Raw genomic sequence first — 23,406 nt, forward strand, 5'->3', positions numbered from 1 at the left:
ATCCCCACCTTTGATGCCAACACTATTTAAGGGAGTTCTTTAAAGTAACACGCATATTTCAATGACATGACAGGACCTGTTCCACAAAAATACCCAGAATTTACTCACGTTTAGTCCTGTATAACACACTTTTTCAATTTGCCAACATTACAAAATAGAAAACAGAGTAGCTTTAGTCTCATCTGACCCAAAAGAAAACTATGGAAAGGTTTTGTTTTATGTTGGAAGCCACTGAATATTGATTTAAAAGTTCCAGTTATTAGACTAACAAGATTCTCAGGACATCATCAGATAATCCACTCTACTTAACAGATGGCATGAAGGAGTTTCCTCATACTCATCCTGTGCTTCACACTAAACCCACCTGTGGTTGTTGCTGACATGCTCAATCTTAGTCTCAACTGACAAAAACACAGAATTCCAGTTAAAGTCCCAGTAGAGTTTAGAAAATGTTTGTAATGGTAGAACAGAAAATGATTTCTGTCATGTAGACATAATCCAATGATTATGACCTCAGGAAACCCCTAATGCTGTGTCAGCAGCACTGTGAGAATCATGTTCTTTAATTTCTCCAGTGCATTTAACATAATTCAACCTGAATTGCTTTGTCAGAAACTCCAGAAGACTCAGGTGGAGGGCTCAACAATCTCCTGGATCAAAGACTACCTGACAAACAGACCACAGTTTGTGAGACTGAAGGGTTATGAGTATAACCAGGTAGTCAGCAGCACAGGAGCACAACAGGGGACTGTACTCTCACCATTCCTTTTCACTCTGTGCACCTCAGACCTCCAGTACAAGACAGACTCCTGTCATCTGCAGAAATGATTCTGCAGTTGTGGGATGGATCAGAGATGGACAAGAAGCTGAGTACAGGAAGGTGGTGGACCGCTTTGTGGCATGGTGTGGAAACAATCATCTCATCTTGAATATGAATAAAACAAAGAAGATGGTTGTAGATTTTAAGAGAAACAGGAATAAGTCAAAAACTATTTCCATCATGGGAGAAGAAGTGGAGGTGGTGGAGGAGTATAAATACCTCGGTGTTCACCTGGACAACAGACTGGAGTGGAGATGCAACTGTGAAGCTGTTACAAGAAGGAACAGAGGACAGAGTAAATTGTACTTCTTGAGGAAGCTTAGGTCCTTTGGTGTTTGCAGCAAGATGCTGCATATCTTCTATAAGTCTGTTGTGGAAAGTGTGATCTCTTCTGCCATCATCTGCTGGTGAAGCAACATCAGAACCAGGGACTTAAAAAAGCTCAACAAGCTGATAAAGAAGGCTGGCTCTGTTCTGGGGACTCCTCTGGAACCTCTGGAGATCATTGTGCAAATAAATATTCTTTATAAAATGAAGAACATTTTGGAGAACCCTGAGCATCTTCTTCGTGGGAGCATGCTCAGGCTTCAGTGGGAGGCTCGTATCTATTTGCTTAGTTAAATCCAGGTGGCGACTTTTTTTTTTTCCGCCAGGCAGTGTATGAGCTACAACAACATTTAAATTTTCTTTGGAATGGATAAAGTATTTTTGAATTTGAATTGAATTGTGTAACAGGGAGCCTGGGGGATTTTTCTTACCTCCTTTACCATCTTCCTCACCATATGCAAGCAAGACAAAAATGGGCACTCATCCTGTCTAGGTGCCTTGGACTAAATAAATAGGCATCCCTTACATCATATTTATAGCCCAGAAAAACAGGAAGGAATGAAAAAAGGTTTCTAGAGACTGTTGTGAGTTTTAAAAAGTGAAGTATAAATTACAAAAAGTGCTGCAATTACATTTATTTTAAAAGGATTATTATTTTCAGCTGATTTTCTTCCAGCTGAAGGAAATTAGATTTTGTTTTCCTCATGGAATAATTGTCATCAGTTTTTAAAGGTTGGGTTTTTACCACGTTCAATGTGACGTACATCAATGGGATTCTGAGTTGGACCCTTTCAGACAGAGGAATTATCAGTTATGCCTTGGTCCTTTTGATGAGGCTTTCCTCTATTCATATTCATATGCAAGTTCACGTTACTTGTTATGGGACCAGAAGGCAGGCGGTGATCTTTGGGTCACTGGGGATGGGTTTGATCATGTGGTTGTAAGCTGCCACATGGTGAAAGGGTATTTGTCAGGAAGTGCAAAGTCAGGGCTGGGAGGACCCTCTAGGGGTGGTCTAAAACGTCAGATTTTAGCAGAAAATGTTCACTCTTCCGGTAGAGCATTGTGCAATTTATGAGCTGTGTACATGTCAGCATCTCCATGTATGATTTTGTACACATTTATTCCAAATACTGGTTTCCTGGTTTATCAATAATAAAGAGTCAAAGAAAAGATGCCTAAACATTTTTCTGTATTTATGATTGCGTTACTATGCAAGAGTGAAGGTGCAGTATAGAATTTTCCTCATAATGAAAAGTTAATGTAAATAAAATGAAGGTTTGGCATGTTCTAAAATTGATTTATGCAGCTGTTTTATTATAATATATTTATACTGATATAGAAATGATAAAAACAGCTGTTCCTTTCCAAAAGCAAGGAGGAGTGTGTTTGTAGAGGAGCATTATTCTTTGTCTGTGTCCAGTAAGTGGATGGTCTTCGAGTATACATGTGGAATGTGACGACCCAGCTGCACTTCCTCTTCATTCCCTTGTTTCTTTTTTACTGATACATGGACTAATTCGTTTAAATATGCACCTTTTTATATCGGCCCTAATGCAGGTAAATGAATGTGCATGTAGTGATCTTCTGTTTATTGGGGCCAATCCTATTTTCTTGGGTTATCCTTCAAACCATATATTGATTTGAGCACACCTGTAACTAATGTTTAATTAAAGAGGAACTAAACCCTAGATCAACTTTTTTTTGCAGATAAACTGCATAAACTGTTTAACCTGATTCCATTACATAATTGGAGGTAAAATAACTTGGCTGTTTGAGACCCCACTATGGGTCTTAAAAAATGTTTAGGGGACATACTCCCCAGAAATCCAATAAATTTGTATGTTATTAAACAAGATCAAAAATCAGTAATTGTTGATTGGATGAAAAATATCCATTAGGGCCTTGTTTATTTTGGCTCATTTGCAGTATTTATGTGCTTCAGCCAGTGAGAGTTAGGGGACAAGTCTTTGTATTTTGTGACTTCAAAGCATAAAACATTTGTGTAAAATAATTACAAACTGTTAAAATGGTCGAACTTATGCACATAAGCACTGAACAGTGACAAAAACATAGCTCATGTATTTAACTCCCATGTGATCATTTAGTTATGTTTAAACTAAATAAAGTTGCAGAATATAATTGAAAAATATTCGTTTTTTTTTTTTTTTAATTCAGCTAAAAAAGTTAACATCAAATACATCCATTACACAGAGACGATTATGGCTTCCTGAAAACCTTAAATTCGGATTTCTTAGAAATCCAACAAATAATAAAGAATTTTTAAGTACAAAAAAAATCGGTCTATTGAAAAGTGTGTTCGTCTTCTGCGTAGCATGTATAAAATGCACTTAATACTCGGTCGAGGCAAGGACTGACCTTAGACTTAGAAACCAATGTTAAAATACAGATATCGAATGTAAACTTAAAGTTGGCTTTAGATTGAAGTTTAATTTTAAATACTTTTCCCATCCAAATCTAGTCTTAAATCTCCTGCTTCAAATAGGCAAGCAGTTCATTTGTCACATTCTTTGATCAAGAGCTGCTGGAAACATAAATTAGCAAAAGTTCAGTCCTTTTTTGCTCAGCTAAGACCCTTCTGATGTTTTTTTCTGGCTCACCCAGATAATGCAGCAGTTGTAGCCCATGTTCTTAATATGTGTTTTGTGGCTCTTATAGCTCTGACCCTAACTGAAGTCTGAGCTTGTGAAATTCACCCAAACTCTTGATTGGTCTGTGTTTCACAATCCTATTAAGGCTGCTGTTGTTCCTGTTTGTGCAACTTTTTTGACCACACTTGTTTCCTTCCTCTCAACTTTCCAATAAAACTGTATGCTTGGATGCAGTACTCTGTCAACCCGAAAAGAAAAAGCACTTCTATGTAATGATTCTATATTAGAGTTTCTCTTTTGAATTAAATTACTGAAATAACTTCTATGAGATTTAAATGTATTGAGATGAAACTGTATTCTTAGTAAAATGTGTAAAATATTGTCTGTGTAAGCCTCACACATTACATCTGACTATGAGCTTGCCATTATGCTTTTTATTTTGAGAGAGTTTGAAAATGTAAGTTTCTGTTATTTCCAGAAGTGTAAGGGTTCGTCTGTGGTGACTGGGCTGTTTTGTTTGTCAGCAACAACTCAAGTTGAGATAAAAGTGGGCAGGAAGGCGAAGGTCCTTGTTAATGTGCATTGTTAAAAGCCAATGGATGGCATGAGAGCAAACGTGAACCCTCTTATGGGAGTGTACACACTGATTTATTAATTTATGCAGACAAAAGGCCTACTTGTAAGGCCTACTGGTTTTATAGTTGATCTGCTAAACTTGAGTGTCTTTCAGTGCAGTTCATAGTGGACTTTAATTGTTTTGCACCAACGCTTCCAGTTTTCTCTGGTAATAAGGTCAGTTGGATACATTAACAAGCATGTTCCTGTGTCTCTTGTGCAATTTAAAGAACTATGGCATTCATTTTCAGTATTAATGCAAGAATGAGATCCACGAGGTGAGCACTAGCACCAATACAGTTATGCGTCTTGTGTCCTGTGTTTATTGAAGAGGTTACTCTGTTATTACTCAAGATTAAGATGGTATTCACTCACTGGAAGGTGGAGGAATGAAAAATATGTGTGTGTTTGATTCACAAAAAATGTTGCAGATATTTTGTAGTACACAAACTAACACATTAATACACTCAGCAAGCGTCAGACTGACGCACAAAGGTTTTACATACACGCAGGTGTTGTGGTCGTAGGTCAGTTCTAAAGAGGCTGTAACATAACTGCCTTTTTTATAATTTTCCTGTTTAAAACTTATCAGAGGAATCTGGCAAAGACTCTCAAGGAAAAGATCCTACCTTACTTTGTAAAGCTGGAGGCCTATAATTCAGGAGGATGTTCTGGGCCAGCTGTGGGCTGCTGGGACTGGGCTGGGCCCTGTTGGGGTCCAGCTCCGTAGACATCCCAGATGCTTTCCGATTAGGTGGGATATCACTCTGCCCTCCCATGAGTGGCTGAGTTGCGAGCTTGACCTGCACTGGGGGATGTGACGGCGTGGCTGGGTAGCGGTGTCAAGTACCCCGCATCCCTCCCTGTTCCTCTGTAGGGGCTGCTGCTCCTGTGCTTCATGCCGCCCCGCCTCTGTGTCAGGCTTAAGGCTACTCTGTGGAGATGCCTGCTGTCTGCCTGCCTGGGGCTTCTGCGGCTCCCCTTGCAGCTCTTGGGCGCTGAGTGCTGTCAGGTTACTACTCTTCTCATCATTGTACCATCTTCACATGTCCAAGTGACAAACTAGCCCACACACGTACACACGTTTACACTCACACACCCATACAAATAACCAAAAGTTTGCTCAAACGCAGGTAATATTTTATTAATGCAACCAGTCTATTCTCATACCACATGCAACCCTGATTTATTGAGACTGATCAATCAATCAATCAATCAATCAATCAAGATATCATCTCCAGATATCCTTTTTGTAGAGCAAAGCTGGCCTGGCACATGCAGGCAACTAGCCTCTCCGTGTCGTGTGCCTGATATGCCTTATTAGGACATGTGAAAAAAAAGATTTTTGTCCCTTTGGCAGCTGTTATAAAGTTGATTGAGAGGATGTGAGGAGTTTCTGACTGTGTTCAGAACCCATACAGAGTATCAATATCATCTTTTTTTTACCACATGTTCTTTTCCTTCCACTAAACCTTCTATTAATATGCTTGGATACAGCACTTTATGAATGGATTTTGTAGGCAATAACATAATATTTCTGAATTAAAAATAATGTTTATTGGTCCTATCTAATATTCCAATTCTCTGCAAAACTGAATGTGGGGTTTTCAGAACTGTATAATAATCAATAGTAAGGGTAAGAAACTCTGTGATTAAAAAATCTACACAAAGAGTTTCACATTTTGAACTGAATTACTAAGGGAAATTAACTTTCGATGATTTTCTGATATATTTATATGCACCTGTATTTTAAAGAGCACTGATACCAATTTGGCTTCTGGTTTTTACTTTCTTTACAACAATCCCTTCTCAGTGGAGAATAGTGGGACTAAATGAGATCAATAAATGAATGAATAAGCAGTTTGAGATGGGTTGTCCTCTCATATTTCAAGGTTGCATTACAGGCTCCTGGCAGTCCTCTGGTTGTCTCTAAGCTGTCAGGGACAGATCTGTTACCCGAGGCCAGCTAGCCAGGTTACTGTGTGTTTGGACAGGCTGATAGCAGCTGGCTATGAGCCACCTCTCTAATCATGTTTGTGTATTTTGTTGTTGGCTCCACACTAGTGTGAACAGGCCAGAGCCCTGGGCTGATATGCAAACATCGTTGGTGAAATACCCAGTGTTGCATTACTGTCTGCTTGTCAACATGTGTCTGCATCACCATGACTGCCTGTAGAGCCCCTTTTAGAAATATGCAATGTAAAGGCTACAACCACGTACAGGGGTTGGACAATGAAACTGAAACACCTGGTTTTAGACCACAATAATGTATTAGTATGGTGTAGGACCTCCTTTTGCGGCCAATACAGCATCAATTCATCTTGGGAATGACATATACAAGTCCTGCACAGTGGTCAGAGGGATTTTAAGCCATTTTTCTTGCAGGATAGTGGCCAAGTCATTACGTGATACTGGTGGAGGAAAACGTTTCCTGACTCGCTTCTCCAAAACACCCCAAAGTGGCTCAATAATATTTAGATCTGGTGACTGTGCAGGCCATGGGAGATGTTCAACTTCACTTTCATGTTCATCAAACCAATCTTTCACCAGTCTTGCTGTGTGTATTGGTGCATTGTCATCCTGATACACGGCACCGCCTTCAGGATACAATGTTTGAACCATTGGATGCACATGGTCCTCAAGAATGGTTCAGTAGTCCTTGGCAGTGAGGCGCCCATCTAGCACAAGTATTGGGCCAAGGGAATGCCATGATATGGCAGCCCAAACCATCACTGATCCACCCCCATGCTTCACTCTGGGCATGCAACAGTCTGGGTGGTACGCTTCTTTGGGGCTTCTCCACACCGTAACTCTCCCGGATGTGGAGAAAACAGTAAAAATGGACTAATCAGAGAACAATACATGTTTCACATTGTCCACAGCCCAAGATTTGCGCTCCTTGCACCATTGAAACCGACGTTTGGCATTGGCATGAGTGACCAAAGGTTTGGCTATAGCAGCCCAGCCGTGTATATTGACCCTGTGGAGCTCCTGACGGACAGTTCTGGTGGAAACAGGAGAGTTGAGGTGCACATTTAATTCTGCCGTGATTTGGGCAGCCGTGGTTTTATGTTTTTTGGATACAATCCGGGTTAGCACCCGAACATCCCTTTCAGACAGCTTCCTCTTGCGTCCACAGTTAATCCTGTTGGATGTGGTTCGTCCTTCTTGGTGGTATGCTGACATTACCCTGGATACCGTGGCTCTTGATACGTCACAAAGACTTGCTGTCTTGGTCACAGATGCGCCAGCAAGACGTGTGCCAACAATCTGTCCTCTTTTGAACTCTGGTATGTCACCCATAATGCTGTGCTCATTTCAATATTTTGAGCAAACTGTGCTCTTACCCTGCTAATTGAACCTTCACACTCTGCTCTTACTGGTGCAATGTGCAATCAATGAAGACTGGCTACCAGGCTGGTCCAATTTAGCCATGAAACCTCCCACACTAAAATGACAGGTGTTTCAGTTTCATTGTCCAACCCCTGTATATCTTTTATGCCTTTTGGGTTTCTTTTGCTTTGATGCACTGTATAGCTTTTCTTTTAGATTTAAAAAAAAATGTTGTAACTACAATGAGGGATTTATTGTTTCTATGTGTTTTGCTTATTTTTTCAGGTAAGATCATTTACACATAAAGTGTTGCAAGTGAATCGTAGCTGTCATAATAAAAATCCATTGTTTATACAAACTTATCCTTGCAGGGTCACAGGGAGGCCTTTTGCCTTTCTCCAGCAGTTACTTGGCAGTTACTGGGTGAGAAGCAGGGTACACCCTGGACAGGCTGCTAGTCAATCACAGGGAAACACACAGACACACAGGACCAACATCCATCCATCCATGCATGAGAAATTTAGCAAGACCAAGTAGCCGAACAGTCATATTTTTGGACTGGTCTGTTTGGTCGGCACTGTTGGCTTGCAGCAAGAAAGTCCTGGGCAGGCGCGTAGTTAGACCTGGGCTTCCGCGGCAGAAGCCCCGGATGTTTTCTGAATAGCCCCGGACTTCTTGATAGAAGAAATTTAGAAGTATTAAAAAGATGCAGCCACAAAATGGCATTGGACTCCACATTTTTATTTAAAAACAATCAGATTTTTTTAATTGTGTTCCATATAATCACCTCCCGCTCCACCTAACCTGACAATGAGTTAAAAGTAGAAGACAAGAAATAGTTATTTGCGCACTCACAGCACCACGAATGCGCAACTACGCACACAGCCAGAGACGGACTCCATTCCAGAACAGCAGTTTACTTTAGGTCGACCTGCCTCCTTCATTACCTGAAAAGTTACACTGAGCGCTTCAGACAGGGTTCATTTCAGAGCAACTATGGACCCAACCGAAAAGTGGGAGCCTGGTGGGTGTGTGTGTTCAGGATCAGGAGGAAGCAGAGCGGTAAAACCCAGGAGAAGATAGCGGTAAAACCTGAATGCTGACTCGGAATGGGCTAATTGTATGTTACATCTGATTACTGATTCACTCAGCAAGACATGAGGTGGGGGTTCACTCTAATGAGCCTCATCAGGGTCATGATGAGGGACTTTCACCTGAGCAACAGATAAAGTTAAATGATGTGGCTGTGATAGAAAACAGTAGCAACCTTCTCTGTGAGCTTCTAGCCGGATTTGCATCATAATGGGAAAATATCTTGTACTTTACTTTAGTCAAAATAAAAGCATTTAATCCTAACGTAGCTGAACACATTAAAAGGTCCTTCAGGTCAACACATTGCATCTCATGGCTGCAGCCAGTCTTATAGTCTAGTTCTACATGTAGACAGAAAAAAGTGTTCCTCAGTAAACCAGGAAAATATCTCCTCCTGCCAGTAAGACGTAGTAGAAAGTTCAAAAGTAAACCTCCCTCTTCTCTTTCATATCTTCTGTGCTGATTCTAAACATGCAGCTCTGGGTTTAAAGATGCAGAATAATTAAGAAATAAATCATAACAACTAATCACAGGTGGACCATTGATTAGTTAATTATTTTGTTTTTCTGAATTACACATGAAATATTATATAAACTAAACTAATTAAACAAGGATACAGTTTTACTGAAGGTGAGACATACATACCATATGTATACAGTTATTAATAACTGTAATATTAGTACTAATAACTGTAATATTAGTACTGATAAGGTCCAGGATGAGGCTCTATGCTATATTTTAAACACCACAACTTAACACCCATTCCTCTCAAAGTGTTTAATAGTAAGAACTGCACTAATGTCTCACATGATCAGTGCAGAACAAAAGACTGTGTTGTAAAATGTTTCATTTATTATTTCTGGCAGGCCAAATTTCTCCAGAAGTGGAATGAAGGGCTGAAAAGATGTCGATAAAAGAGAACAGGTTCATAAAAGAAGGAACAATTTGAATAAAATGTTTCGAAAGCTCTTTGCATAATGAAATAAATGTGCTTTTTTGGAATTTACCATTTGACTAAGATTTAGGAAAAGCAACTTTATACCAGTTTCCTTTTTTGAAATATATGAATAAACACAATGGAGCCTCAGGAGTGGAACACTTTGATGAGAATGTAACATTTATAAAGGTAATTTATGTAGATGTCAGAAGAAACACATTTATCTGGCCCATAGTAAACATCTCTGAGTTTAAGAAAAACGTTTGTCAGCAACAATTCAGATTAAGTTCTTTTCGAAATACCTCAAAATGTGTCATTATTTGCTTCAGCAAAATGGTTTTTCATCAGGCCTAAACTCTGTTTCTCCTTGTCCTTCATTCAGTTTCTAACAAATATAAAAAGTAAAATTATTGCAAACTTTTTTTGTTTGATTCACAATAATTTACATTCAGTCTAAAACCAGCCAAGACAGACTGGTACAATATGTCCTATATTATTTTAATTTTAAATTACCTATGAATTGTCTTATTGAAATCTAAATATTTTGGATTTGGGCTAAAGCCCCCGATGTTTTGAGACCCTAAAAACGCCCCTGGTCCTGGGTTCAACTCCCAGCATGCGGTCTATGAGCATGGAGTATGCATGTTCTCCCCTTGCTTGCGTGGGTTCTCCCCAGGTACTCCAGCTTCCGCCCACGGTTCAAAAACATGTCTGTTAGGTTAAATGGTCTCTCTTCCTTGCCCTTAGGTTTGCATGATTGTTGGTCCTGTGTGTTTCTGTGTTGCACTGGCGACCTGTCCAGGGTATACCCTGCCTCTCTCCCTTAGATCGCTGGAGATAGGCACCAGCTCCCCTGTGACCATGTACAGAAGAAGCGGGTATAGAAAATGGATGAACAGGTGTTTCTAAGTATGTTTTATTGCAACTTTATGCTATTTACTACTATGTTTTGTGATCTTTGAACTGTGTTGCTGCCATCTTGGCCGGTTTTACTTTGCAAAAATGATCTGTGATGGGACAAACCTGGTTAAATAAAGCAAATAACATGGAGTGAAAAACATGTGAAACACACCAGAATGATTTATAAACTGAGCCGAAGCAGATGTACAATAAAACCAAATGCATCATGTCTCTCAGCAAAATTCATTTTTAAATGAAAAGTAATGTTTGAGCCTTTTGCTACAGTATACAAACATTTGTAGAGTTAAGCATCTTTAAGCGTTGGCCCCATTTGGACAGAATTTGGTGCACATACTGACCAACAGTCGGTTTTTTAATTTTCAAGGAGCTCAAAATACACCAGATACATCAGCTTATACATTCTCATTATTTGATAGAATAAATATTTGGTTATTTTGTGGAATCATTCATTCATCTTATATATTGTAATTGTATACAATAGCCTAAAGAATCCTTTCTGTGGTTGACAATAAGCCACTTGGGTTCGGACCAGAGGCGACTTCACACCAAGCGTGTGAAAGAAGATCAGTGGATGTTACACTGCTGTTATTACCAGTATGTTAGCTTTTAGCATGAATAGCTTGGTTAGCACAATTAGCAAGGTTAGTGTTACTAAAGCCGTCTTTGCGGGTATTACCTAAATGGCAAATATACCTTTACCTTAGATGTGAGATTTTCCAAAGTCTGCCTACATTTTGGCTACATGTTCCATGATGGACAGAATTGGACCTTTCGAACAGATAAAATGGCAACTTTGCTATGATATGCGTTTTTCGGTTGTCTGCTCACATCTAATGACTAGTTTAGGTTTAGTGGAAGCCTGAATGTTGAAAGACATGAGACCATAAGAAAATAAAGCTTCTAGATAAGCCAACCTCATTAATTTTTGGGACATGCGAAGAACCAGGAAACCATGAAAAATTAACAACTGGGACTTAACAAACAGCAACGATCCAAAAATATTTCATAACCTCACACTATGCTATGCGGACTGCTGACTCATCTGGGAAGTCTGGGTGCTTCAAACTAAATTTATATCTAAGGCATCCTTTACTATCTTATTAATTTGGCTTATTATCAGACCTCTTTAGGGCACTCACAGAGCATTGAAATTTAATTCACAGATGTTTAGTTAATGCTCGTGCTCGTCGTCTTCCACTTATCCAGGACCGGGTTGCGGGGGCAGCAGATTCAGCAGAGACACCTAGACGTCCCTCTCCCCAGACACCTCTTCCAGCTCCTCCGGGTGGAGCCTAAGGCGTTCCCAGGCCAGCCGAGAGACATAGTCCCTCCAGCGTGTCCTGGGCCGTCCCCTGGGCCTCCTCCCGGTGGGACGTGCCTGGAACACCTCCCGAGGAAGGCGTCCAGGAGGCATCCGGTATAGATGCCCGAGCCACCTCAACTGGCTCCTCTCGATGTGGAGGAGCAGCAGCTCTACTCCAAGCCCCTCCCACATGGCCGAGCTCCTAACCCTATCTCTAAGGGAGTGCACGGCCACCCTATAGAGGAAGCCCTTGGCTGCGTCTAGAAATCCTGTCCATAAAAGTTATGAACAGGACCGGTGACAAAGGGCAGCCCTGCACCGGGAACAGGTCCGACTTAGTGCCGGCAATGCAGACCAAACTCCTGCTCCGCTTGTACAGGGACCGGATGGCCCCTAATAAAGGGCCCCCGATTCCATACTCCTGGAGCACCCCCCACAGGGCACCACAAGGGACACAGTCGAATGCCTTCTCCAGGTCCACAAAACACATGTGAATCGGTTGGGCAAACTCCCATGAACCCTCAAGTACCCTGTAGAGGGTATAGAGCTGGTCCAGTGTTCCACGGCCAGGACGAAAACCACACTGCTCCTCCTGAAGCCGAGGTTCGACTATCGGCCGGACTCTCGTCTCCAATACCCTGGCGTAGGCCTTACCAGGGAGGCTGAGGAGTGTGATCCCCCTGTAGTTGGAACACACCCTCCGATCCCCCGTCTTATGAATGGGGACCACCACCCCAGTCTGCCAGTCCAGAGGCACTGTCCCCGACCGCCACGCAATGTTGAAGAGGCGTGTCAACTATGACAGCCCCACAACATCCAGAGATTTGAGGTACTCAGGGCAGATCTCATCCACCCCCGAAGCCTTGCCACCACGGAGCTTATTAGCCATCTCGGTGACTCAGCCTGGGTGATGAAAGAGTCCAACCCCGAGTCCCCAGCCTCTGTTTCCACCAGGGAATGCGTGATGGCAGGATTGAGGAGATCCTCGAAGTACTCCTTCCGCTGCCCGATAATGTCCTCAGTCGAGGTCAGCAGCCTCCCACCCCCACTATAAACAGTGTTGGCGAAGCACTGCTTCCCCCTCCTGATGCGCCGGACGGTTTGCCAGAATCGCTTCGAGGCCAACCGGTAGTCCTTCTCCATGGCCTCACCGAACTCCTCCCAGGCCCAAGCTTTTGCCTCTGCCTCTGCCACAGCCGGGGCCGCAGCACGCTTGGCCTCACGGTACCCGTCAGCCGCCTCAGGAGTTTAGTTAATGCTTTGATATGAAAATTGGAGATGGTGATGTCCCGGAACAGTAATGTACCTGGTCTTAACACTGCAGGACACTGTCAATTACACCTCCCTGATCTCAGTATATACACACTAAACCGAATAGGTAGTACGTCAATAGCAGCACGCATACTTCAGAGACATCACAAGACTTGATGATCGAAAAAATTTGGATACTCGTGCAACGCCAGCACAGATAATAAGAAAAAACATTTCTGTCCTGCCAGTCACCAGTCATGGCTGGTGAAGCATAAATATGATAAAATATTAAATTGATGCTGTCCCCTAGATTATGCATCTCTAATGATAATGTTGTTTACAGGTTTATGTTGTTTTTGCTGTTACTGTAAGATATCTTTGCTGTCTTAAACTACCCCAACCACAAAATCGTCTACTCTCCCTCTACTTCCTCTAAATAAATTAATGTTGTGTTTATAATATAAAATGTAAAATAGGTTTTACATTTAATCAGAATCATGTGGGGTTTTAGGTTTTTGTCTATATTATGTTTCTCTGACCCACATCCTGGGTCGTTCTGGTTGTTGTCGCCTGTGACTTGTTAACCTTCCTGACTGGCATGTGACATGTTTTGGTCACATGGTTGAAGGTATGAATGGTTGTGAAGAGACGACACCCGAGGAGAAGCTATTTGAAAAGTACATGAGATGACACATACTCTCTTTCATAATGTTTTCTCTTGCTTGATAAAGATGGCTTTTCTGTCTGAAATGTATTCCAGCTCCAAAAAGTGTCTAACATGCATGAGATTTATGTGGCTGTTTAGTTTGTGCTTTAAGTCTGCATATACCATGTTGCTCTGTTTGTTTGAAGGGTTTTATATTCTTAGGTGAGGGGTTTTTAACCTGCAGCTCCAGGGTCACGTGGCTCTGCAGCTACTCTACAGTGGCTAAAAATAAAGTAGACATTAGCTATGCTTTTAAATTTAAATGCAATGGGAAGGGCTAATTTGGCAGTTTCAATGTCTGTTTTGATGCATTATTAGCTACCAACTTCCCTTGCTAAATAGCATTTACAGTACAATCTTTTATTTGTGCCCCATAGCGGGTTGCAAAAATTATAATACACACTTAAAAAGTGTGGCGAGGATTTCTATTCAGTCGCCTTTACTTACGCCTTTAAAAAAAAAATCAAACGTCATGTCAGAAAACTAACACTGTATATCACCCTGAGCACACCACGGTGGTGGTAGGATGTTGCTGTGGGAGTTCTTTTCTCTAGCAGGGGTATGAAAACTGCCAGAAGTTATAGGAAGGGGAATTGCAAGACTCTGTGAACGATTCAGTTTTGCATGGTCACAACCTCAATAGACTTCTGAATCTGAAGTATTTTCAGGATGAACCTGATGTTATGACAAATCTTTTACTAACTATGTTGATGAAATGACATCAGACTAAATAAGAACAGGCTCTGTCTTGCCTTTGGAATATTGTGTGATTGAGAAACGTCACAGATCTTTAGACAGATCTGAAAGCAGAAAGCCCAATTGGTTGCCATGCAGCTATTATGTTATCTTCAATATAAACATGAAAACATTAATTTTGTTTATGGATTTTAATAAAAGATGAGCGGCTTATCTATTATGTCTCTAAGGCATTTAATGTCTGATCCTTAGAAAGTTGGGTGTATTGGCATGTAGACCTGGTAAATTTGCCTTTTCTTTCGGTATGATGCATTTTTATGTTTTTCTTACTTTTACTCTTTGTGCTGCAGATTTTTTTCTTTTTCTGTCAAAATAAATGACAGAAAAAACTTAATTTATGAAATTAAATAATCATGAATTCCTAAACAAAGAATATTTTCTGTCATTTCTTTCTGTCAGGAATGAAAACCTACCTTATCTCAGGAAGGAAGCTGGATCATGATGTGCAGTGTGGCTGCTCTCAGGTGGGAGTGCCCGGTGGGGAATTCGTGGGGGTCAACATGCCTTCCTGCCCTCAGCCTCGTACGCCAGACCTCATCCACGGAGCAGCGCAAGCTGCTGAGTCCCTGCTGCCTTACAAACCATCGGACAGAACTGTGGTGAGAATGTACTTCAAGAAACATTTCATTTATGGCTTGTCAACCCTTATTTTGTTCCATTACACTGGTCATTTTGAGGAAAGTTTACATAGCTGTCAAATCAGGTGGTATGTGTTTTTACCTCACTCCCAAACTAATATTTTATTATGGATCTGTATGTGATCGTATTTAGTTCTGAGGTTTAGCTAACAGTAACGTATCGACAAACTGCAGGAAACTCCTACTGGTCCTTTGACCTAGACCATACAGTGGCAACATACATGTCTCCTCACTGGCTCAAATAAATACTTTACAATAAAAAAAATTACATTAATTGTTTTGTTAGAAAAACCTTTATTGGAATAAAAAGAAACTGAACTAAACACTGTGAGAAATTGTAACTAAAACTAAACGCATTTCCTTTCCAAGGTTACGAACACGTAAACAACATTCTGAGAATTGGAGTTAGCTCTTTTCTTGACATTGCCTCCAAACAGTTAACCTCAATAGCATATGGCCTTTCTTTCATGACGAGAAGAGTCAGGAGAATGTGAGATATAATAAACAAACAATCAATAAATATGTTAAATAAAGACATTGATCTTGTGGTTTTAAGCACAGATAGCAATACTAAGCATGTGCAAAAGAAGTAGTCGTTTCACCAGATCTTTGCTATGCGTAGGTAGATTCATCCAAAAGGTTGTTTTTAATCTTCATTTTATAAATAAATTTATTCCTTCCAAAATGTCACTTTTGCTTTTTGATAAGACATGCAAAGGTAGAAACAGAAAAATGTACTTTTTGCAATCATTAGTTTAAGGAGTCAAGCTTAAAAGCAGATAAAAACAATACTTCCATATTCTTATCTTTCAGTGATAATCCAACATCTAACAGGTGCTTACAGGTGATGCTTTGTAGATCAATGTTCCATATATGTATGTGTGTATGTGTATGTATCAGTGGCTGATGCTGGTCTTTCAAGGAGGGGAAGCTCAATTTCAAGATTGCTGATTTCGCTGTCAATCAAAAAGGGATTCAGCCTCAGACAGATCATCCAATCATCATGCAGAAGCTGAGCATCCGGGCCAGCCGAGGCCAGCCCACTGCCCCATAGACCCCCAGAGACGATGAGCGTCCGATGGGCGGGACAAAGCCCAGCATTTTTGCTTCACTATTGAACTCAGTTTAAAGCACTGTGAAGCTGCGGGAATGAGTGAGGAAAGCCGCGTCGTTAACAGTGATAAGAAGCTCATTCTGAACAAAAGTTGAGCGCGTTGTAGCGCATATTTAGTCAATGACATGTACACACAACAGTATATATTTGATCACTTATTTGTTGACATTTTAGGGGAAGCTGAGCTGCCCTTGCAGTCTTAGAGCAATCGCCACTGGTATGTATGTGTGTGTATGTATACATATATATATATATATATATATACAGTACAGACCAAAAGTTTGGACACACCTTATCGTTCAAAGAGTTTTCCTTATTTTCATGACTATGACTATTGTAGCTTCACACTGAAGGCATCAAAACTATGAATTAACACATGTGGAATAATATACTGAACAAAAAAGTGTGAAATAACTGAAATTATGTCTTATATTCTAGGTTCTTCAAAGTAGCCACCTTTTGCGTTGATTACTGCTCCACACACTCTTGGCATTCTGTTGATGAGCTTCAAGAGGTAGTCACCTGAAATGGTTTTCCAACAGTCTTGAAGGAGTTCCCAGAGATGCTTAACACTTGTTGGCCCTTTTGCCTTCACTCTGCAGTCCAGTTCACCCCAAACCATCTCGATTGGGTTCAGGTCCGGTGACTGTGGAGGCCAGGTCATCTGGCGCAGCACCCATCACTCTCCTTCTTGGTCAAATAGCCCTTACACAGCCTGGAAGTGTGTTTGGGGTCATTGTCCTGTTGAAAAATAAATGATGGTCCAACTAAACGCAAACCGGATGGAATAGCATGCCGCTACAAGATGCTGTGGTAGCCATGCTGGTTCAGTATGCCTTCAATTTTGAATACATTCCCAACAGTGTCACCAGCAAAGCACCCCCACACCATCACACCTCCTCCTCCATGCTTCACAGTGGGAACCAGGCATGTAGAGTCCATCCGTTCACCTCTTCTGCGCCGCACAAAGACACGGTGGTTGGAACCAGAGATCTCAAACTTGGACTCATCAGACCAGAGCACAGATTTCCACTGGTCTAATGTCCATTCTTTGTGTTCTTTAGCCCAAACAAGTCTCTTCTGCTTGTTTCCTGTCCTCAGCAGTGGTTTCCTAGCAGCTATTTTACCATGAAGGCCTGATTCACACAGTCTCCCCTTAACAGTTGTTCTAGAGATGTGTCTGCTGCTAGAACTCTGTGTGGCATTGACCTGTTCTCTAATCTGAGCTGCTGTTAACCTGCGATTTCTGAGGCTGGTGACTCGGATTAACTTATCATCCGCAGCAGAGGTGACTCTTGGTCTTCCTTTCCAGGGGCGGTCCTCATGTGAGCCAGTTTCTTTGTAGCTCTTGATGGTTTTTGCGACTGCACTTGGGGACACTTTAAAGGTTTTCCCAATTGTTTGGACTGACTGACCTTCATTTCTTAAAGTAATGATAGCCACTCGTTTTTCTTTACTTAGCTGCTTTTTTCTTGCCATAATACAAATTCTAACAGTCTATTTAGTAGGACTATCAGCTGTGTACTGTATCCACCTCCTGCACAACACAACTGATGGTCCCAACCCCATTTATAAGGCTGAAATCCCACTTATTGAACCTGACAGGGCACACCTGTGAAGTGAAAACCATTTCAGGTGACTACCTCTTGAAGCTCATCAACAGAATGCCAAGAGTGTGCGGAGCAGTAATCAAAGCAAAAGGTGGCTACTTTGAAGAACCTAGAATATAAGACATATTTTCAGTTGTTTCACACTTTTTGTTCAGTGCAGCAAAGTTCGTAGGGTCAGGATAGTCTACCTCTACACCACACCCCATGGTCCATATTAAGATAGTTTTACTGTTCAGGGAGATATGTTTCAGAGAAATGCAAACTAGGGTTGAGCTATATTGGAGAATTAAAAAAAGTCCAATAGTAATTTTTTTAATATTTAAAGAACAATACTTTACAGCTTCTTGACTCCTCTGCTTTACATCTGTGCATCCACACACTTCTTTGGGTCTTTTATAACTTGGACCTTATCTGTGTCAGGTTTGGACATCTACTGCAGTCGAACCATTTTACAAGCTGAATATCACAGTGGCATTCAAAGAATAAAATTGTGACTACTGGAATTAAAAAAGCCAACAAATATTGCATTTCAAGAAGTCTTTTGTGATTCAAATTACAGACATGCTTTGACATTCTCACAGACAACAGTAAAAATACCACAGATTCTCTATATTTACTCAAACATTTAAAATATAAATTTATGACATTATCTAAACATGCATATTTAAACCAGAGAGTTACAAATATTCCTACTGCCTCTAAAATCATACATTGATTCTTACAGTTATTATAACGTTTAAGTATTTGGTAATCAATTAACGTAGTTTTCAATTTGTTATACTTACTGTCATTCGAAAACTACTTTGCCTTAATAAGAGTAATGAGATGTTTTCAAAGCAAACAAGCAAATGTTTACTAGCCTTCTTTCAACCAGCTGACCAGCAGTATTCAGCAACAGGATGGGGAGTGCCATGCTACTCTCTGTAGCACACAGAGAAAACTCTGGTCACCACGATATTTACAAACACCCAAATAATGCTAATTTGTTTGCAGGGGGAAAAAAATCTAGAAGCCTTCTTTCAGTCAGCGGGCTGGCAGGCAGTGCGCAGCAATATGTTGGGGAGGGCTGTGCTGTTATGCTCTATTCCAGATACAGCCAGAGAAAAATCCAGTAACATTACTTTCTCTGACAAACCATTAAAAGGACTTTAAATTGTATGAACAATATGACAATAAAAATTAGACATAGAAATATGTAACTTTCAGAAATTTCTAAACCAACATTTTACCTCTCCTTTCAGCCAGCTGATAGGCAGCGTACAGCATCGTGTGGGGGGAAGGAAGAGCTGAATTATGCGATTGCTGCACACTATTGGAGAAACCTCCATAAATTTGGCATTTTCTCTAGAATGTCTTTAAAAGGACTTTAAACTGTAGGGAGGTGAAGATGGATAATTTCAACCTTAACTGTTGAACGCCTTGTTATAGTACCCCTACCAAAAAATGGGCAGTGCAAAGCTCAGACTGACAATGCAATATCGATGTATTTTCATTCCATTTTAGGTCTTTTTACATTTTTTAGGAATTTATTTGGTCAAAAATTAGCATTTTTCTTCAATAGCTTCCAGATCATGTGACCTACTGACTCAAAATCTGTCTGAAATTGTTCTACTGGACTGGATAGATGAGGGACACTTATTTTTATTCCATTTTAAGCCTTTCTATATTTTTCAGGATTTTTGTTTTGTCAGAAATTGTGATTTTTCTTCAATAGCTTCCAGATCATGTGACCTACTGACTCAAAATCTGTCTGAAATTGTTCTACTGGACTGGATAGATGAGGGACATTTATTTTTATTCCATTGTAAGCCTTTCTATATTTTTCAGGATTTTTGTTTTGTCAGAAATTGTGATTTTTCTTCAATAGCCTCCAGGTCATGTGACCTACTGACTCAAAATCTGTCTGAAATTGTTCTACTACACTGGATAGATGAGGCACACTAATTTGTTATTCCAATTTAAGTCGTTTTGCATTTTTTAGGAATTGTTTTGGTCAAAATTTTGCATTTTTCTTCAATAGCTTCCAGGTCATGTGACCCACTGACACAAAATTTGTCTGAAATTATTCTCCTCTACTGGATAGATGAGGCACACTTATTTTTATCTGATTTTGATCTATTTTCTATTTTTCATAAATTTCTTTCATCACAAATCATGACATTTTCAATAGCTTTTAGGTCACATGACCCAAAAAACTAATGTGAAATCATTCTACTAGAGGGAATAGATGAGACACACTTCTTTTTTGTAATTTTTGTAATCACAATTGATCATTTTGAATAAACAGAGGACTATAATACATACTGTGATCAGTTGCAAGGTAATTCTCAAAGCTTACAAGCTACAGTCATTTTAGCAGATCACACCTGCTTTTTTTGTACTTTGCAGCTCCAAACAACACCTCAAACTTTAGGTCAGAAAAGGAAGAAATAGCTCAGAGTTTGTCCTTCAACATAGCTGCCTAAAACTATCCATGAATCAGTAAGAAAGGTTTGCTGCAATTTATCACAAAAGTAAAACACATTCAATGCTTTTTAAAACTGCGACATGCTGAAAATACGTGCATTCATGATTGTCTCTTTGGACCAAATCTTGGACAACCACGAGTTTTACTAAACTGTACATAGACATCAGTAATTTGTAATGATGTGGTGGTGGAGCTCAAGCTGCTGTAAATGTTTTAATTTGTGAAACCCCACTCTCCCTAGCCTCCGTGTGTTTTCCATGGCACCGTGCGGTCTTCCATGGCAGAGCAGGGCGATGATGTGGCTGTCCTGAACGGCTGCCAGGAGGAACACAAGGCCAGCAGTGCCAAGGTACAGCCCATTTCAACACCACACTTATCGGTTACTTCTCCAATCATTACCCACTTAATCTACTTAACATCCAAGCCCTGCAACCATCCCACTTTTTTGTTGCCTTTGTCTCCTCCCAAAGTTCCTCCCAGGCCACAGCCCGAGAACGGCCAACGGTCTCCTGAGCCCCCCACTGGAGGATGCTGTGCATGCCAGCCAGAGCTCCCTGTGCGACATCCTCCAGGACAAAGAAAAGAAGACCAGCACCAGCACAGGGACCGGCACTAGCCTTGGTATGGCGGCGGCAGTGGCAGCAGCAGGTACGGGCATGGACCACTCTGCCCTCATCCAGCTGCGTGCCAAGAACTTCAAACAGAAGAGTGACGCCCACTTTGTGGAGGTTATCAGGGAGGACAGGTGAGCAGGAAGGTTAAAGGTGGAGTTTATGATCTGATTACATGGGGAATAGTAATAAAGCAATCTATTTTATAATAAGGGCTTTCATAAACTTGTCCTGTAGTTATAAACCTTTGAACTGAAAAAACATATTGCTCTTGGAATCCAGAAATAAAGATTCAGGCCCCACCTTGCAAAAGTAATCATACATTTTGTCACTTTATAGCCACAAACTTCAATTTATTTTATTGGAAATGTATGTAAACACAAAATGCTGCATAATTGTGAACCGAAGGGAAAAAAACAAATAGCTTGTACATTAAATTTTACAAATGTACATCTGAAAAATGTGGCATGGATTTGCATTCATTCTCCAAGTCAGTACTTAGTAGCTTTCTTTTTGCTCATCAAGATCCGGTTGTGAAGGATTTCCAAATTTTGCCACAGGTTCTTTAATTTTGAGGTAGACCTCCACACAAGCTAGACATGAGACTGGTGTGGGGTCTCCAACATGTTTTCTTTCTGTATTGCCCTGTCCTTAGCTTTATTCATCATCCCATCAACCGTGAATTGCTTCACTGTTCCTGCTGAAGAAAAGCACCCTGCAGCCTGATGCTGCCAACACCATGCTTCAGCATGAGGTTGATAAAAAGCATTATTTTTCCACTAAATATCATGTCAGGTGGCCAGAGCACCCTCCTCCAGATGTTTGTTGTGTCGCCTACTTGGCTTCTGCCAATCTGCAAACAGGACTTCTTTTGGCTTTCTATCAGGGAATGTTTTCTTCTTAACTCTTCTATAAATGCTAGATTTATGAAGTGCAGGACGATTGGTTGTTCTGTTAACAGATTCTCCCACAGCCAATCCATGCAAGGATTACAGATCAGTAATAATAGCACTCTTGGCTTCTTCTTTCATTATTGCTCTCCTTGCCCCGGTTGCTAATTTAGGTAGACGTCCATGTCTGATGGGTTTGCAGTTGTTCCATAACCTTTCCATTTTTGGAGAACAGTGCCCTGTGAGATGTTCAAAGCTTGGGATATTGTTTTATAACCTAACCCTACTTCAAATCTTTACTCAGTGTTATCTCTGATTTGCCTGCTTTGTCCCTTGGTCTTCATGATGCCGTTTGTTCTCTAATGTTCTCTAACAAACCTTCAAAGAACAGCTTTAATTATACACTGAGTGGACTTTTTTTCCCAATTAGTGGACATCTGAGTAATTTGTTGCGCTGGATTTTATTTGGGGGCATGAGAGTTTGTATTTTTTTTTCCTTTCATTTTTTATTTTTTTAAATCAGCCAATAACATTTTGTGCTCAACTTAACATAAACTAGTTCAAGGGGTGGGAATACTTTTCCAGGACCCAATTTTGACAAAAAGTAAAAAAAAATACATTGCAAAAACTATAATGCACACATCTGGCAACTTGATTAATTGAACTTACCGTTTGACTTGATTGTTAAATACTGAAAAAGAAGATAAGCCAATGTGTTTGTAGACTTTTCCTGTGGATCAGCTGCTTTTTTGCATCTACAATGGTTCAAAAAACAAGGATAATTGATTTTAATGTGTTTTGGTTTATTTTACCAAATGGTGATAAGAGCAGATACTCATATAAAAGCAGCAATGCCTGACATTTACCTCTTTATTTGACTTCTTTCCAGTCTGATGAAGGACTACTTTTTCAAGCCGCCCATCAACAAGATCAGCTTGAACTTTCTGGAGAGACCTCTGGAAAAGGCGTATCGCAGCAGCTACAAAGAAGAGGTACACAGACTTGCACATACCCCTTCTGTTAAATAGAGCATTTTTTCTGCTTTTTTTTTTGTGATTTGAAAACCTGATAGCAGCTATATATTTTGAACATGATTCTTCCTTTTTTCCTTCACATTTTTACTTTTTTTGTGGTTAATTGAATGATTAATGAAAAGAAAAGAAAACATAAACAGTTTCTTAGTAATACGTCATAATTTCTAGCCACAGGACAGACTCTTACTGTAGACCAGTTCCAGTCGGCCTCCGATGACCCTGGAGGCTTTCAGCCCCCTGCTGGAAAATAAGAGTTACTACAGTCTGCATTAAAAAATGAGGACATCCATTTCAGCATCTCCTAATAACATTGCAATTAATTATAGAATTAGGATTTTAAGGTTTCATTGATACATTTTAAGACCCGGC

At 40.4% G+C, this 23,406-nt stretch overlaps 1 protein-coding gene across 1 annotated transcript in view; it reads left to right on the plus strand.

Moving 5' to 3' along the window:
* The window catches only part of adcy9 (adenylate cyclase 9), a 70,397-nt gene that overhangs the window by 27,353 nt on the left and 19,638 nt on the right, over positions 1–23,406 (plus strand). The window contains exons 2-5 of the mRNA XM_047364364.1: positions 15,073–15,272; positions 20,744–20,851; positions 20,973–21,247; positions 22,893–22,995. Of these exons, the coding sequence (XP_047220320.1) occupies positions 15,073–15,272; positions 20,744–20,851; positions 20,973–21,247; positions 22,893–22,995 (686 nt within the window). The remainder of the gene's footprint in view (positions 1–15,072; positions 15,273–20,743; positions 20,852–20,972; positions 21,248–22,892; positions 22,996–23,406) is intronic.

Source organism: Girardinichthys multiradiatus, chromosome 5 (genome assembly GCF_021462225.1).
Source record: "Girardinichthys multiradiatus isolate DD_20200921_A chromosome 5, DD_fGirMul_XY1, whole genome shotgun sequence".
Taxonomy (NCBI): domain Eukaryota; kingdom Metazoa; phylum Chordata; class Actinopteri; order Cyprinodontiformes; family Goodeidae; genus Girardinichthys; species Girardinichthys multiradiatus.